This window comes from Petromyzon marinus, unplaced genomic scaffold, assembly GCF_048934315.1.
Source record: "Petromyzon marinus isolate PM22_M1 ecotype Great Lakes invasive population unplaced genomic scaffold, UKy_Petmar_22M1.pri1.0 PM_Scaffold_57, whole genome shotgun sequence".
NCBI classification, from domain to species: Eukaryota; Metazoa; Chordata; class Hyperoartia; order Petromyzontiformes; family Petromyzontidae; genus Petromyzon; species Petromyzon marinus.
Genome location: NW_027423579.1, coordinates 174,479 through 193,147, shown reverse-complemented (window position 1 = coordinate 193,147; position 18,669 = coordinate 174,479). Strand labels below are relative to the sequence as shown.

At 47.1% G+C, this 18,669-nt stretch overlaps 1 protein-coding gene across 2 annotated transcripts; it reads right to left on the bottom strand.

Annotated features, from left to right (window-relative positions):
* Positions 1-664: 664 nt before the first annotated feature.
* On the bottom strand, positions 665-18,581 carry LOC142923484 (sodium-independent sulfate anion transporter-like). Of its 2 annotated transcripts, none has more exons than XM_076064624.1 (17): positions 17,143-18,581; positions 13,271-13,620; positions 12,430-12,622; positions 11,705-11,790; positions 9,987-10,066; positions 8,802-8,941; positions 7,704-7,879; positions 7,452-7,524; positions 7,126-7,176; positions 6,675-6,735; positions 6,225-6,280; positions 5,244-5,384; positions 3,877-4,004; positions 3,631-3,745; positions 2,694-2,854; positions 1,598-1,682; positions 665-920 (listed from the first exon to the last, which is right to left on the bottom strand). In XM_076064624.1, the coding sequence occupies exons 2-17, from the start codon at positions 13,511-13,513 to the stop codon at positions 886-888; spliced, it is 1,824 nt and encodes a 607-aa protein (XP_075920739.1). In that variant the 5' UTR covers positions 13,514-13,620; positions 17,143-18,581; the 3' UTR covers positions 665-885. The 2 variants fall into 2 exon arrangements, with proteins under 2 accessions (XP_075920739.1, XP_075920740.1); XM_076064625.1 differs by having other exon boundaries at positions 13,271-13,513.
* Between the last annotated feature and the right edge of the window lie 88 nt (positions 18,582-18,669).

Sequence of the window (18,669 nt, the reverse complement as noted above, 5' to 3'; positions counted from 1 at the left end):
CAACTGCCTAATAGCGTCCTTCATGAGCCTCCTCCATAGAGGCAGAACTTTACATCGCTAGTACCAGTGTTCGGCAAGTCCACTCAGCTCCACATCCTGCTGAACCGCATCAGTCCATCTCTTTTTCCAGTCCGTGTCGCACCCATTTAGCCCCCTCTATCAAGACAAACAGAAACTACTTAGGCATGTGGTGGATGGGCATGCGGGCTATATGACCCAGCCAACACAGCCTTGACCACCGGAGGAGCTCACTGATGGGAATGCGTTCAAATATTTCAAGGATGTGTTAGCTCCTCACACAATCCAGCCTGGATAAAGCCAGGATGAATTGTAGACAGGCCAGCCTGCATGTTTCTAACCAGCGCCGACAGTCCGTTAGAGGGCTCCACATTTCACAAGCATACAGAAGGGACACAATGACTGTGGCCGAGAAGACCAAGAGCTTTGTATGGAGAGACAGACCAGGCAGCTTCCACACAGCATTATGGAGCTGATGAAATGATAATGCTGCTTGACTGATTCGGAGTGACACCTCTGCTGCCAAACCAGAGCTGGTCATATGCACACTGCCCAGTTATGGGAACTACTCCACTCTCTCCACAACTGCCCCATAACTGCCCCATAATTTTCGTCTCGAGGAGGCAAAGTGCACAAACACAGTGCATTGGCCTTAGCCATAAGCTTACCTTTATTTTAAAGTAATATCGACAGTGACAAGAATGTTGTTGCAGCTTTTGTGTAATTTCTGTGCAAAAAATATTTCAGCATCACAAAGTCTCACAGGTTAATACATTACATTAAAAGATTAGCTTCTAATATACACAATAAAACATGTATAAAAGTTTTGTGTTCCAGGGTAAAATTTTAAACAATTTCTTCAGGAACTCAATGTAATATTCTCTCTTCTTTGCATTCTTGTTCTGAAAAAAACCGGCAGTGCTGTTATTTTACATGAACGAAAGATCAAGAGTCATTCACAGCCAGAGATCGGCTCTGCAAACACTATATCAAGTTAGGGCTGGCAGCAAAATGACAGATTTAAAATGACAGCCGTCAAAAGACACCAAAATCACGTACACGTTTGACGGTGTATAGAATCCAACAACAGTAACTTGCAAGTGATTTTAAACAAGATGGTCCAGTCTAGGGTATTGAATGTGAAGATTTGTGTCTGAAAGCCCCTTTAAGTAGCATTGCAGCAAAATTATTAATATGTTGTAAATGTCAATTATGTGGTCACTGCAGTTTTATAGCAAAAAGTCTCTTCACATCTTTCAACAGCCAATCCTCGATGTTGCCTTTACACTTGTTTTTATCCTACCTCAAGCCACCCAGAAAGCGATGAGCTGAACGCCACACTTCAATAAGTTATAGTTACGTGACTCAGATAACTTAACGATATATTCACTACACATCACACATTTTGTGATTTCCACCCCTGCAGAAGTTTATTGGATTTTCACTACATTTTATCCTTACACTATTCAGTCCCCATATGATGTGATGCATAATGGATATTAATTAATGATTCGATGCAGCACGAGTAAACAGGCAGGTAAATTGTCGCTCTCGAGGGATAATAAAAATGCACACACACCTGACAGCCACGTTTCTGCCATCGCCACACTTGCAAATGGCTCGCAGTCAACCTCGGAACGACACAGAACGTCAAGAACTTGCGGCTACACAAAAGACACCACCGCAAACATAAACCACGTAAGTCCTTCGCTTGTGACCAGGTGAGAGCTCATGGAAACTCAAGGTCAAGGGAGACTCGCCTCTTATGGACAAACACTGTGGAGCAAAAAAAGCAAAACTCAAGGAAAGAGAGCATCACAGAAATGTGGAAACATTAAAATCAAAGCACTCGCTAAACATCACCATCATTAGCCATGATCAATCCACTGCTGGATGAAGGCCTAACCAATGCGTCACTGTTTATCATGGTTCTGCAATGTAACAATGTATGTGTGCTGAACTTATACTGTGTAGGAACCTCCTGGTTACACCACCAGCCCACAGGGGATTATTGTGTCCGTCCGTCCATCCTGCATCCAAAAATGGGAGGGGTGGGGCTGGGTGGAGAGGGGAGGGTGGGGAGGGGCTGGGTGGGGAGGGTGGGGAGGGGCTGGGTGGGGAGGGTGGGGCTGGGTGGGGGCTGGGAGGGGTGGGGCTGGGTGGGGAGGGGCTGGTCACCCCGTGGTGCCCTTACAAAACTCAACGTTTAATCTACTCACGCCGGCTTGTGCCCGCCCTCACAATCGGGCATATTTGCGGAATACACCACGCCGCCGTTGACCATGGCCATTGACCGAGCAACCCAACGTTCCTACCAGCTCCCTCCGCAGGAGAATGTGTTTTCGCACCGTACGGAGCCAACCGTGCTAGTCGGAGGTGCATTCCACCTAGCACATGCACAGTAGCTAATTTAAACGTTCCATCTCCCTGGTGGTCATCCCCTCGAATGCATTCCATTTCTTGGTCATCACCACCATTCTCGATCATCGGCCATCATCCACCTAGCGACGTGCCCTGCCCAAGCCCACGTACTTTACTGCATGCGCTACGTAATCCACATGTGCAACTGTCTCTCGGTAAAATTCCAAACACGCACCGGCACGGTGATCATCTACTCAGTGGTGGTGTGATTGACAGTAGTCCCAAGTAGAATGTGAGAGTAAGGACCCCACTACCTGCAGACAGGCAAGCAGCAAATGGGAGCCTCTGCTGTGAAAGTTGAGCAGCAGATCCCGCAGGACGCACACGGACGAGTAGTCGAGCATGTACACGGCCCTGCAGTCCAGCACTACCGGCCGTGGGGCCGAGCAGGGCCCGGGGATGACAGAGCAAGACGCTGCGCACACACACATGAAGCTAGGGTAAGGGGTTACTCACAAGGCACATGCTAGAGAGATGTTATCTTCCTCGCCTGGTATGCAGGAGGTCGTGGGTTCCATCCCGACCCTGATGATATATTTGGAGTTCACACGTTCTCTCCCCTCGGTCGTGTGGGCTTTTCTCCAGGTCCTCCAGTTTTGCCCTCCACATTTAGAAATATATGTTTAGAATATTTGACTACCACTATAAATTCCCACATATGATAAGCCACTTTTGATGAGCTTTCACATGTAGCCAGATAGCCTCTGAAAAAGGCCAATTTCTCAGTGGGCTTAACCTGGTAAATAAAAGTTTAGTTTAGCCATCAACAAATAACTTTTTAATTCATATTCTTAGTTTTTTCGGTAAAGTCACGTTGACACACCTGATGATGACCGTTTGAGTTATGGTCGAAACGTCGTGATAATTTTTTATTGTTTTATATATATTTTGTTATTTTGTTGTTTCTCTTCAACGTGACTTTACCGAAAAAACTAAGAATATGAATTACTGCAGTCACGAAAGCTTTAAATCAAAATTTAACTTTTTAATTGTTTCAAATACCAGCATCTCAGTGGGCTCACTTCTCTAAACGATGGTGAACAGTTCACTCAAGATTCAATTTCAGCACTTGCTTCTCGAACCTCCATAGCCCACTGCAAAGAATGTCACGAGTTGCGATAACGTTCAATGCCCGCTTACGGCACCGCCGGTGCCCTATGAGCTGAAACGAAGGCGGCGCGCGACGCGTACCCTGCAGGGCGAGCAGCTCATCGCGCAGGTGCTCCACGGCCAGGAAGCACAGGCCGCACTGCAGCTTCACCACCAGGGCCCCCGAGGCCGGCACAGCTGCCTCCGCACGCGTCGCCTATATTCGGGGGCGGCATCAGAAGCTGTGCCCGCGCGCGCGTACGTGCTGTGCGTGCCCTGCGCGCTGTGTGCGTGCGTGCGCCGTGCATGTGCCCGTGTGCGAGCGGTGTGCGAGCGTAGCTCCCTCACGTCGAGATGTGGCCGTAGAAGTGGGTACAGGAGGGGCAGAAGAGATGCGACCACCCCTCCCAGCAGCCCATACGGGATCTCCCACAGGCACAGCGCAAATGTCAGCACAAACACCAATGCATCCGACTCTGCAGGAGCGGGAAACAGAGCACTCGGGGTCATTGCCACACAGCAGAAAGCCACAAGGTGCAGCTGTACGTACGTTACTTATTTACTTAGGAGAGCCGAGTCTCAACATATACTTATGTATGTATAGTGAACTTCATTCGCACCATACATAGCCAACCGTGCTTTCTCAGGAGGGATCTGGTAATATTCCCAGTAGCGTACCATGAACACTATATGTGTTTGCCAATTAAGTACCTTGCAGGGGATTTTTTTTCATTTGTATCATGACGCTTCATCGTGTTTCAAATAACATCATGGAACCATAAACATCCGCTGTGAAGGAGGTGAATGTGATGGTCCACAAGTAACTCTATGAACTTGGCCTGTAAGGATGCCCCCATGCAGTTCAATTATCACAATTTGGCATCGTAATTTAAGAATTCATTCCTTTTTGTTACTGAGGTGAACGTAGCCGCTCCAGTCAATGTAGGATACACGTGCACCAATTGCAATCCGTAGATGTCCAAAACAATCGATTCTCACATGGACGATTCGATGCGTGTTATTGTAAGCTTTGTTGTTCTGTGAATAGATTCGCCCCTCCCATATAAATGCAGAATTTCCCCACTAGCTCAGGGCTGTAAAAATAAGAGAGACGAGCCCCGAGATTTCGATTTAAAGCTTTCGTGACTGCAAGGATTCATCTTCAATTCTAAATTATCCTGTTTGATTTGTACTAGGTGCCTCTGTGGATGTGTAAGCTTTGACTTTAACATAGCTATTTCTACGACCAGTCACAAGCTAATCACTCAGCTATTTCAATGCTAAATTATCCTGTTTGATTTGTACTAGGTGCCTCTGTGGATGTGTAAGCTTTGACTTTAACATAGCCATTTCTATGACCAGTCACAAGCTAATCACTCAGCTATTTCAATGCTAAATTCTCCTGTTTTTATATGTAAACCCCTTTGTCAAGGTGCCTCACTTCTCTAAACCAGCTTAAAAGACGCTACGGATCTTGACAACGTTCATCGAAGCTCTGTCGTCCCGACAGGTCTGTTCATTTCACCTGAAGAAGGCCACTTGTGTTGTGGCAGAAACGTCGTGAGAATTTCATTGCGTTATTTTATTTTATTAATTTATTATTTTATTCTCATTCTGCGTGGTGACTTTACCGAAAGAACCAAAGAAGATGAGCCCCCGAGATTTAAACACCGCTAGTTCAAACCGGGATGCGGGCAACACAAACATTGCTTTACTTTTTATCTTCCAAAGCCTCCACAGAATGCGGCAGTCAAACAGCGGCGCCACGGCGCAAATGATGATGGCGGAGAGGGCGGCCTGGGGGATGAAGTAGAACCACGGCGTGAGGAAGGCGAGCGACAGCAGCACCACAGCGCCTGCACGCGGTCACCAGCGCCATCATGGCAGGTCAGTTTTTCCATTTTCAGTTTTTCATTTTCAGTTTTCGTTTATTTGGTGTAGCCCTGTGAAACCATTCGGCTCTCGACTCGGGTGCAACCGCGACAAACGAAAAACATGAACCAGAAAAACATCTTAAAGTGACTGCGCGTAACAGAAAACTCCAGGAAAAAACGGCAAACTCTTCCAGATAAAGCACCGTGTATCAAATCTGCGTGCAAAACAATAACAACCATAAGACAATTTAGACTAAAGTTATCAGTTTAACTCTGTACTATAACAAACAAATATGGCTAAACCAAAACGTTTTTGAAATCAACCAAAATAAAGCTATAAAAACAATGTAACAGTGATCATAGGAACTGTGATTCAAATTTAACAATAAACGATCTACATTACATGTACGACCAAACTTTGCAGCCATAGCTGGGGGTGAGCAAGGCCCACAGAGGTGCAAACTGGGGAAGAGCTCAGTGTCACCGCTTCACACAGGTGCAAAACCAAAACCATCTTCCAACGGCAAGCGGAATGGTAACCTGAGTGGCATCGTGGGCGATAAATGGAATACTCGGAGAAAAAAAAACCTCATCTATGAGGGGGTGACGTTCAACACTATTGCAATTTCCTGGCCACCTCCCTGCCAAGTGCCTACATCACCTGACAAGCCACTGCTAGTAACCCATCAAAGTACGAACCCGGGATCAACTCTGCTCAACTCTGCGGAATTTAAATCTCGTACCACTGCTCCAGACACATGCATAAAAATCAATTATGACTCCATTACGAAGAGGGCGAGTACTCTGCCCCCCTGTGCATACCTGTAACAAGGCCGCCTGCGGGTGTCGCCACACCCGTCTCGGAATTCACCGCGGTTCTGCAACACAAGAGTTCCGCTTGTGTAAGAGCGGCCGAGCCCACGCGCACAAGGCCCGAGTGTCACGGTGTCCGGCCTCCCAGTGTGGACGCGAATTGGTGCTGCTTTCATAGTCCACAAGCAGGCGATGTAATAGGCGCCACAAGTGTCTGTGGACTCGTATCGACATCGCTGGAGGATGAAAATTTCCCCAAGTATAAGTGTACGAGATGAACACACGCCCTGTTATGTGTTAAAATCGCATTAGTGTTATACTACAATACAGTAATAAAGTAGTTTATGTCATGGTAGTGCCTTTGTTATCATATGGTACACAGATCTTTGTTTGGGTTTTTTTTTTTTCCCCCCCCGGAAGTTTTGATGCTACGAAGCAGTGCTGGTTCGTGTAGGTCACCTGCCAAAGCTGCCTGTGACGGGGTAGGAGGAGGTGAAGGAACCCAGAACATTGGTGAGGCCTGAAGGGAAGCACACGTGACCAACTTAACAAGGCACAAAAGCAACACCGCTGACCATCGTGGCCAGGGCCCGCATAACAAGCCAACAGCTCTCATAAAAGGCGAATGCTTGTGTATTCTTTGGTTCTTTCGGTAAAGTCACGTAGGTGAAACAATAAAATTAAAACATTTAAAAAAAAATTAAATCGCGACGTTTCGATTGCAACACAAGCAATCATCATCAGGTGTGACAACCACAGCAAGAAATAGAAACAAAGAATAGGGATCCTTGCAGTCACGAAAACTTCAAATCTGCAATGCTTGTGACACAAAACATGTGTGCTTGTGAGGCCATGTTGTTGCGAGTAGTGGTGCTACAGTCAGTGTCAGTGTACCCAAACCTCTGCTTACCTATTGCTATCAGTTCCTGGCTGGGATCGATCCTGTACATGTTCTTGGTTGCTGTAAAGAGTGCAACAACACAGCGGGCACGTCTTCCGCACTTTCACAACGAGGTGAACGTCACGCGACAACACCAACTCAAACTTGAACGTTAAAAGAATGCAATTAGCAAAACGGACAAAAAATATCCTTGTTCTGTATGACATTTAAAGTTGTGTTGGTTCGTATTGGTTGAGGGTACTGTTGCGTGTGTGTGTTGGTTGAGGGTACTGTTGTGTGTGTGGTGGAGTGGCACTGCTGTGCGAGTGCGATTTGCTCGTATGCTTCAAGAGTACCGAACGCTTTAGCGATCGCAATGCTCTCCAGGAAACCCAGCAGCGGAATGACCAACAGCGCCAACCCCAGATCCTGCAACAGCAGGTTACATGCCACGTGTAATACTTGCATGTTTCAGCACGTAAAGCAAGATGTATAAAATACCGAAGACATCAAATTGGATGAAACTATGGGATGGCGAGCACCGCAACTGGCTCGGACATCGTGCGATGGAGCTGGAACAACAGCCACTCTCCGGCGCGATGACCTACCCTGACGATCTGCAAAAAAGGGATGAATGTGCCTTCCTTGGTTTCTGAGAAGGCAGGAGGGTGGAACGGGGGTAGGCCCTGGGCAATGTGCCCCGTGAGGGTGAAGGGGTGCAGCCTCTGGCTCTCGCAGGCAAACGCCACAAGGGCGGCAGCCAGGACGACCACCGCATTGCGCACTGAAACACACGCAGCCAGCGCTTATGCGTCAAGCACAGCCGTTGTCACGGACACGCCAGTCCACGCAAACCCACCTTCCCACATTTACCAATCTGCTATGTTCTAATACCATGTAATGCATTTTAAGTTGAAATAGGCACACCCCGATTTATGCCCAGGATGCGTTCCTAAAACCAGAACGTAAATCGAAGGAACTTAAATCGAAGCAAAGAGATGGGATGGCGGTTCGTAATGTGGTACAGTACCCAAACAAAGGATGCTCGATTCTAGATTTGAAGCTTTCGTGAATGCAAGGATCCATACTCTTTGGTTCTATTCGGTAAAGTCACGTAGGTGAAAAATAAAATAACAAAAATCACGACCGTGCTGTCCTCATGACAGCACGGTCCCTTCACCTGATGAAGGCCACTTGTGTTGTGGCCGAAACGTCGTGATTTTTGCCATTTTATTTTTTACCTACATGACAAAGAGAAAGGATGCTCGGTAACCCATTGCGCATCTATACTGTAAAACCATCGGTGTGAAAAGTAAGTCTATTTTATAGATATATTGTTTAGTATACTATATGTATTATTAGTTGTTTATTATATAAAAAATAGTTTACACTTGTATAAGAGATAATCGCCATAAATACAGTATGTGGGGGGGGAAATATTTATAGAGTACACATGAAAGAGATTATAGCCAATCAGAGACGCGAATGATTCGGCGGTATCTGGCACCTAAATTTCGCCGTAGAAAGGAAACAAATTGGGGCTTAATGGTTACGTTACTAAATCTCAAAATGGGATTGGGTATCAATAAGCTTAGTATGTTTGGGTGAAAGTACGCAAAGCGGGAGGACGTAAATCGGGGAATTACCGTATTCACAAAAACAGTCCTCCGATAACATCAATTGATCTGGATAATAAGAACACAAACCTGTCCCAAAAATAGAGGTGATGCTATTGCTGATACGAACGGAGACAGGAATGGGCGGTGGGATGGGGGACCGTGCGGCAATGACGCGGAGGAGGATGAGCAGCAGGAGGGAGCTCCCGCCCAGCAAGGCATCCGCCAGTCTGAGAGGGCACATCGCACGGGTAAAGCAATGCCTGCATAGCCATAAAGAATGTATGACGAAGGTTCCCTGCTGACATTTACACACCGCATCAGATGCGCGTTTTTGTTCGAGCCGTGCTAGGAGAGGCCCGGAACGAGTTCTGCACTCATTGCCACTCATGTTGGCGGTGACCAAGACGAAGATCCCCGGTGTAGCCTTAACAGACTGTTGGGGCAAGTGCTGTTAGCGAGCACCTGTGAAGGCCAACACGGCACACGAGTGGGTGGGTGGCCAGCACCACGCCCTGCCGCCTTTGTCTCCCCCAGCGGTGAGGTTTACGCACCGCAGCAGGCACTTATTTGAGGCTGAGTCAACCTACAGCAGGTACAGGACTGGTTCAGGCAATCGTCACTGATGTTGCCCGTGAGCGAGAATCTTACTCTGGTTGCCGGATTCTTAGCGCAGTGCGCTAACCGCTGTGCACCAGCTACCCATTGGCTATACGGACAATGCACATGGACGCATTCACTCCCATGTGCACAAATACATCGGCATGCACACACACACGGGCACGTAGCTCACGTTTACAACACTGAAAAGTTTGGTAACGTGTAGTTAAATAACCCACGTGGCTGACAGCCATGTACTGAACTGAATAAGTAATTTTTTTTTAAAACACGCTTTTATTAAATGTACAAGTAATGGCAGAACTCCACGACTCCAGGAAGTGGCCCCGAAGCTTGCCATAATGTAAGGGACCGTGGCCAATTACAGCCAACGTCAGTTCAGCGTGGACAATTAGAACCAAGCCGAAACATAACATAGAAAAAATAATGTTTAAAAATATGTTTTTATTTTTTATGATAGAATATAGTATTGTCATCAGTATGACATAAGTATACCAAGTTTGCAGTCGATACCACATTGGGAAGTGTGTTAAAAAATTGAGTTACAAGATACAACAACAGAGTGAGTTAAAATAAAGTGTGTAAAAAGGAGATTTTTTTTACAAAAATTTCTTTTCAGGATGTGCTTGCTGGCTTAGGGAGGAATATGATGCTCACCTGGTCTCTGCGATTCGGGAAAACGTGTAATACACCTCCTGAAAGAACTGCTGAGGGATGTCTTTAAGTCCTAGGAGTGTCTAACCAGGTGCACAACGCACAACAGACAAAAGTTAGTATAAAAATACACAATGTGCTCAAGATGCACTGCATCAATATAACTGCTGTAAAACAAACAACCAAACACATCTCTGAATGCTTGCAATTAATAATGTCCTGATCTCAAGTGTTTCGAGATCCTTCCTAGCAAGTGTAACAACCACCGTGACTAGTGGACGACTAACAGTCTTCTCTTTCGAAGTGGGACAGGTCTATTAGAACCTCATAAGGAATAAAACACACCACGGCTGTCACAGTGGTGTGAAACAACATATAAATCCTTGTCCACACCCAAACACCATCCAATGTCCACCAGTCTCTAGGCCCTTTGAATACTTCCGCCGCTGATCCTCTTCATATCCACCAGAATCTCCCGCACTTTGTCGTGTTCTTTCTACAGCTTCAGGATCCTTCACACTTCACCCCCGAGCCCCCCTTCCCCATCCGTCCCTTCTTCTTTTATACTCTTACCCGAGCCCCACCCCCATAATATCACCCGTTATCCGCCCGTACCTTCATCCTCATTGGCGCCTCAGGCAATACGCCCCTCCTGGGCTTCCCACTGCATCCCCTGTCCATCAGGGCTCGTTGCCATTATATCTACTGCCAGTTAACCTCTAGTCCCCTACTCTGTCTCCACAATTCATATCCAAGGAGAGCCCTTGTCCCTCACCTGCTGTAAACTACCCTTACTGTCCAGGGCGAGCTCCAGGCCCTTTGCCCTCAAGTGCCTTGGCTGCTTTTGGGTTGTCCCCATCTGAACCTTACGGCGGGATCCCGGGGTCCCGAATAAACGGAAGTCAAAATCGTAATTAATTATTGTTTTTGGTGACTCCGTCCCACCGCGCACATGAACGCCGCAAACCATCTGTTGTTGTGTCGTCCAAGCGCAGCAAGGATGAATACATAGAAGAAACAAAACTTTGATTAGCACATCGTGTAGAGCTCTTCGAGAAGAATAGATCGCCGTATCGTTTGCCTTCAACAGACATAAAATGACATCGCAACGCAGTTTATGCGAGAGCCGGGGGCTTATGGGACCCCGGGGGTTCCGCCATGAGGTTCATCTGACTCTGCACCCTCCGTACTGTCCCCACTAGGGGCGTTCTGCGCCCCTAGTGGTTTGGGTCGTTACACTAGTTCAGGGGTCGGCAACCTGCGGCTCTTTAAGGACTGCAGTGCAACTCTTGAAATTCTTTTTTAAAAATGGCTCTTGTTATTTTGGTTGCCGACCCCTGACCATGGAAGTACAGTTCACCGTGGAAGTACAGTTCACCATGGAAGTACAATTCACCATGGAAGTAAAGTTCACCATGGAAGTACACCTCATGGGCCGGAGTCGGGAACTCGTGGCTCCGGAGCCGCATGCGAATCATTAAGGACTGTTTCGCGACATTATTTTTTAAGGACCGTCTCGTATTCACGTGCATTGCGGCTCTTGAAATATTTTGATTTCCGACCCCTGCACCATTCATACGTCGAGAATAACACAAGTCGGCCCTCTGTCCCTTTAGGACTCAAGACTTATTGATTGCGGCGCTGGACTTTTTTGTTACAGACACACAAATGCACATTCAGGACAAGTTTCAGTGAAGCAGTTACCATAACTGAGCAGTTACCTTAATTTGGCTGAATCCAATCGTTATTGCAGCAGCGCAAGTGAATCCTTTCAAGACAGGGAGGGAGATGAATTCGACCAAAAAACCTAAACAAAAGAAGACCACATTATTTCAGAGAAACAATTCCCTTGAGAACATTGGCAGCGGCATAATATTCACACTGTGGAATTGCATTGTAAAGGTAGAAATGTTCACGTGTACAACAACAGCCGCGTCTCCACTGGCAGAGCCAGTTGGGGGGGGGGTGGCACGTGCCCCCCCAATGATCCAATCGATCATTGGGGTTTATTAGTAATAAATCGGCATTTTTGCGACCCTCACTGCCAGTGTAGCATATTATTACGTGTCAGGGACTCTATGAGATGATAGGACAATAGTCTGAGTCCATAATTGGCAATAAGTAATGGCAAAGCAGTTATAAGTGACTCACAGAATTGTGCGCAGTTGCATATACAGTACACGACTTCCCTGAAGGCAAACACCTTCAGCGAGCGCGATGCCAATCACTCACGGTTCGAATTCAACCCTCGATCGATGGCTGCGCCATCGCCGCACACGCGTCAAATAAAAAGCAAGGGACAAGTCCTTACTTACTAACAACTCCTATCGTTTTTCATTGCTGGAGGGTTTGCCCCCCCTCCCCCCCTACTTGAAAATCCTGGCTCCGCCACTGCGCGTCTCCACACGCATATTACAAGATCTCAGGCCACAGTAACGGTCCCTACCCAAACGGAGGATCCCCATGAGTAGCTGGATGGCGCCAGACAGGAAGGTGAGCAGCACGGCGTACACGGGGTCGCGGCGCACGTACACCGACACAACGAGTGACATGATGGCCGTGGGGCCCAGCGTCACGTCCTTCGACGTCCCGAGCAGGCAGTACACGAAGCAGCCCATGAAGGCCGAGTAGAGGCCGTACTGCAGCAGGGGAAATGCACAGCCTCGCTCACGAACCCACTGTGCCACCTTTCACCTTCACACGGTCCGAGTTAGACTCCTAGCACTGCTTCAACAAAACAAGGGATTTTCAGCAATTAGAAATGGCACCATGTCGTGATTCTCCTTATATTTGTTTTGCAATGTGTCAATACGAATTCCTGGGGTAAGGGCATAAGTATTCATGTCCTTACCCCAGTGTCCTGAAATAAGATAATTTCGAGATAATAAAACTGTCATTAACACATATGTTGGTCTAATTTATTTTAAAAAACGTAAACTCTTTGCAGCTGAAAGCTTCTCACAAGAGAACACCAACATATGCATGAAGCAGAACATTACACGCAACCTCTCAGCGGCAGCACAACCAGCATAAAGCAGCATAAGCCATGCACCTTACAGAAAAATACATCTTGCGCTGGGTTCACAGGCCAGGATTTGCCTTGACATTGCACGCAATGCGTTTCGCGGACACGTCTCGAACGCCTCCCATTCAGCGTGCCCACGGTGCTCTGGTCCATCAGGCCTCATCGAAACAAAATGCCAGGTCGACCTCTCTGGATGTGCCACCGAAATGCGATCCTGGAGGGGGAGCGGGGGGGGACGGGGGGAGGGCGACCGCAGCCATACCTGCGCGGGTAAGCCGGCCACCTGCGCGTAGGCGAGGGACTGAGGCACCACGGTGAGGCCCACGGTGAGCCCCGCCACCAGGTCCATGCGCAAGGAGCCCAGCGTGTAGCCTGGGAGCCACGTGAGCGGGGGCAGCAGCCCACGCACACGGCCAGGTGGGCAACAGCACCGCGCCACGGACGCGAGGCCGGTCCCGGCGAGCCCGAGAGCGCGGGCGAGACCAGCGTGGCACCGCTCCGCCATCTCGCGCGCACGGAGAAGGAAACGCCACCACTCGTGTTCACCCACCGCGGTCTGCTGTCAGCGTCGGGGCGGTGACAGCCCACGGCGGAAGTGTCGTTTGCGGCTTTCTGCAGAGGTTCGAAGTTCGCAACCGGCAGGCGGCCCTGGTTAATACTGCGGGTGTGTTAACAGTAAAATACATGCCATCTGCTGTGCTCACAGTTGATGAAGAAAAGTAGGCCATTATGTCAAGTTTTCCCAAACTCTATTCGGCGCGACCCGCCACGTTTTGTCTTTCCGCGTTTACCAATTTACTTCCCATAAAAATACAAATTATGTCCTTCTATGCTGTACGTGCATGATAATTCTTAAACACGTGGCAAATTTAAAATATGCTGCCAGGTCCTTCCAGAGGCAGCAAAGTCACACGGTACAGAAACTCACATCAATTTCAACGAGCATGGATAATATTTAACAATTCATCCAACCACGTGAAATGCACTGAGCATATTCCTCAATCACAATGGACTTCACGCGGACTATGAACCTATTCAAAAGTGCTGTTTTCCTTCCACTGTCTTTGCCAAATTTAGTTCGTGCTGCCATTATGATGTAATCCACCAGCATGTGTTTAACATACAGTATCTCACTCTTTCATCATTAGACCTCCTTTGCCAGTACCAAAATGTAATAATAGGGTTTTTCCCCTTTTTTCTGGCAACAAAACTAAAACCTTTTTGCGTCATCTGGTCGAGCACCAATTTGGGTCGAGGCTCAAAAGAAAGCCGTCCCTTGGTGTGGACCAATCAGTTTCAAGGACAATGCATATATTATCATAGTATGTTTTTTGTTTGCATTTTGACTGCAGATATTGTGGTTAATGCAGTAACATGAATCCTTGTAAAAAGGTTTCAGTTTTGTTGCCAGAAAAAAGGGGAAAAACCCTATTATTATAGTATCTCACTCTGTTCATCATCTATCATCAGGCTCCATCGTGCAACGTTTAGTAGTGTCCTGTTACACGTATTTCCGTTTTAGGCCAGTGCTATTAACGAATGTGGTGATCTTTTTTGTCAGTCTGCTGATGAGACCGAGAAGGTTGAAACCGGTGCAGATTTTGCCTGTTTAAAAAAAAAACCTGCTGAGTTAGTCTAAACTTGGAGAACATTTGACATTTTTTACACTAATTTTTTTGCAAGTGTGCTTCGTCCACTTAAAGCGTAATAAATACAAACAACGGCGCCTACGGACTAGTTATTGTGCAACGTCAAACAAAGCACAAGCAACATCGCACGGACACCTCCCAGCGAATTGTCAGAGACGTCTGACAACTCACCTCACTCAACACAACTCATTCGCTCAACCTCTGTCAATAACATCACTCACTCACCTCACTCAACACAACTCATTCGCTCAACCTCTGTCAATAACATCACTCACTCACCTCACTCAACACAACTCATTCGCTCAACCTCTGTCAAGAACATCACTCACTCACCTCACTCAACACAACTCATTCGCTCAACCTCTGTCAATAACATCACTCACTCACCTCAATCACACAGCAAAGACAAAGATCTCCCATGTAGCCTTTAACAGACTGTTTGGGGCAAGTGCTGCTAGCGAGCACCTATGAAGGCCGCAACGGTACACGAGGGGGTGGGTTGGCCAGCACCACGCCCGACCGCCTTTGTCTCCCCAGTGGCGATGTTTACGCACCGCACCAGGTACTCATTTGAGGCTGAGTCGACCTAGGGGAGGCCGAGGACCGGTTCAGATAATCGTCACTGGGTGCTGGCCGTGAGCGGGAATCGAACCCGGGTCGCCGGGTTCTTAGAGCAGCACGCTAACCGCTACACTATCGCTCATTAATTCACTCAACCTCGTGTCAATAACATCACTCACTCACCTCATCACACAACTAATTCACTCAACCTCGTGTCAATAACATCACTCACTCACGCAACTAATTCAATCAACCTCGTGTCAATAACATCACTCACCTCACTCACACAACTAATCCACTCAACCTCGTGTCAATAAGATCACTCACCTCACTCACACAACTAATTCACTCAACCTCCTGTCAATAACATCACTCACTCACACACATCACTCATCTCACTCACCTTAAGCACTCACACACACACAGTGTCACTCACCTTACACACACACAATGTCACTCACCTTACGCACTCACACACACAATGTCACTCATCTCACTTACCTTATACACACACACAATGTCACTCACCTTACACACTCACACACACACAATGTCACTCACCTTACACACTCACACACACAATGTCACTCATCTCACTTACCTTATACACACACACAATGTCACTCACCTTACGCACTCACACACACAATGTCACTCACCTTACACACTCACACACACACAATGTCACTCACCTTACACACTCACACACACACAGTCACTCTCATCTCACTCACCTTACAACTCGCACACACACAATGTCACTCACCTCACTCACCTTACACACTCACACACAATGTCACTCACCTCACTCACCTTACACACTCACACACACACAATGTCACTCTCATCTCACTCACCTTACGCACTCACACACACACGTCACTCATCTCACACTCACAATGTCAATCTCATCTCACTCACCTTACACACTCACACACACAATGTCAATCTCATCTCACTCACCTTACACACTCACACACACAATGTCAATCTCATCTCACTCACCTTACACACTCACACACACACAATATCACTCACCTTACACACACACACACAATGTCACTCACCTTACACACACACACAATGTCACTCACCTTACGCACTCACACACAATGTCACTCATCTCACTTACCTTATACACACACACAATGTCACTCACCTTACGCACTCACACACACACAATGTCACTTATGCACTCACACACACACAATGTCACTCACCTTATGCATTCACACACACAATGTCACTCACCTTACACACTCACACACACACAATGTCACTCTCATCTCACTCACCTTACAACTCGCACACACACAATGTCACTCACCTCACTCACCCTACACACTCACACACAATGTCACTCTCATCTCACTCACCTTACACACTCACACAATGTCACTCTCATCTCAATCACCTTACACACACACACAATGTCACTCATCTCACTCACCTTACACACTCACACAATGTCACTCTCATCTCACTCACCTTACACACTCACACACACAATGTCACTCATCTTACTCACCTTACACACTCACACAATGTCACTCTCATCTCACTCACCTTACACACACACACACACAATGTCACTCTCATCTCACTCACCTTACACACTCACACACACACACAATGTCACTCATCTCACTCACCTTACACACTCACACACACAATGTCACTCATCTCACTCACCTTACACACTCACACACACACAATGTCACTCTCATCTTACTCACCTTACACACTCACACACACACAATGTCACTCACCTTACGCACTCACACACACAATGTCACTCATCTCACTTACCTTATACACACACACAATGTCACTCACCTTACACACTCACACAATGTCACTCACCTTACACACTCACACACACACAATGTCACTCACCTTACACACACACACACATGTCACTCACCTCCCCTGCGTCTCGCTCCGAGTGTGGGTTGGGAGGGATCAGCGTCCCCTGGGTGCGGCAGTGGTCATGGGATGTGACCGTGTCAGTCGCGTGGTTAGTGGGTTAGCAGTGTGAGTGATTGTATTGTGTGTTGGTAGTGTGTTAGCAGTGTGAGTGATTGTGAATAAACGTGTGTTAGTGGTGTGTTGGTAGTGTGTTAGCAGTGTGAGTGATTGTGACTAAAAGTGTGTTAGTGGTGTGTTGGTAGTGTTAGCAGTGTGAGTGATTGTGAATAAAAGTGTGTTAGTGGTGTGTTGGTAGTGTGTTAGCAGTGTGAGTGATTGTGAATAAAAGTGTGTTAGTGGTGTGTTGGTAGTGTTAGCAGTGTGAGTGACTGTGAATAAACGTGTGTTAGTGGTGTGTTGGTAGTGTTAGCAGTGTGAGTGATTGTGAATAAAAGTGTGCTAGTGGTGTGTTGGTAGTGTGTTAGCAGTGTGAGTGATTGTGAATAAACGTCTGTTAGTGGTGTGTTGTTAGTGTCTTGGTAGTGGGTTAGCAGTGTGAGTGTTTGTGAATAAACGTGTGTTAGTGGTGTGTTGGTAGTGTGTTAGCAGTGTGAGTGATTGTGAATAAAAGTGTGTTAGTGGTGTGTTGGTAGTGTGTTAGCAGTGTGAGTGATTGTATTGATAGTGTATTGGTAGTGTTAGCAGTGTGTGATTGTGAATAAACGTGTGTTAGTGGTGTGAGTGATTGTGAATAAACGTGTTAGTGGTGTTGGTAGTGTTAGTGGTGTGAGTGATTGTGAATAAACATGTGTGAGTGATGTGTTGGTAGTGTGTTAGCAGTGTGAGTGATTGTGTTAATAGTGTGTATGTGATTGAAGCAAGTGTGAGTTTGTGCTGATGTGTGTCATTGTGTTGCTGTGCGCGATTTGTGTCCCTCTGAGGTCGTTGCGTGTAGCTGTGCAGTTGTGTGTAGCTGTGTGTATGACGTCGTTTGTTCTGTAGTTGTGTACTGTAGCTGTGTGTATGACGTCGTTTGTTGTGTAGTTGTGTACTGTAGCTGTGTTGTTGTGTGTACTGTAGTTGTGTGGACTGCAGTTGTGTAGTTGTGTTTTGTAGGAGTGTTGTGTAGAGTTGTTGCGTACTGTAGTTGTGTAGGTGTGTGAACTGTAATTGTGTACTGTAGTTGTTGTGTACTGTGGTTGTGTCGCTCTGTGGTTGTTGTGTACTGCAGTTGTGTTGCTGTGGTTGTTGCTCTGGAGTTGTTGTGTACTGTGATTATGTACTGTGATTATGTACTGTGATTATGTACTGTTGTGTTGCTCTGGAGTTGTGTACTGGAGTTGTGTACTGTGATTGTGTACTGTGATTATGTACTGTGGTTGTGTTGCGGATGCTCAATTTGGTCGCCGTAGCCTTCAACGTGGATCCAGATGTCACGTGACCGGGGCCCTCTCCACCTCCCACCACCCTCCCACCTCCTCCCCCCCCTACCCCCACTACCCCCGTCTCTCCCCCTCCCATCACCCTCCCCCCCTACCTCCTC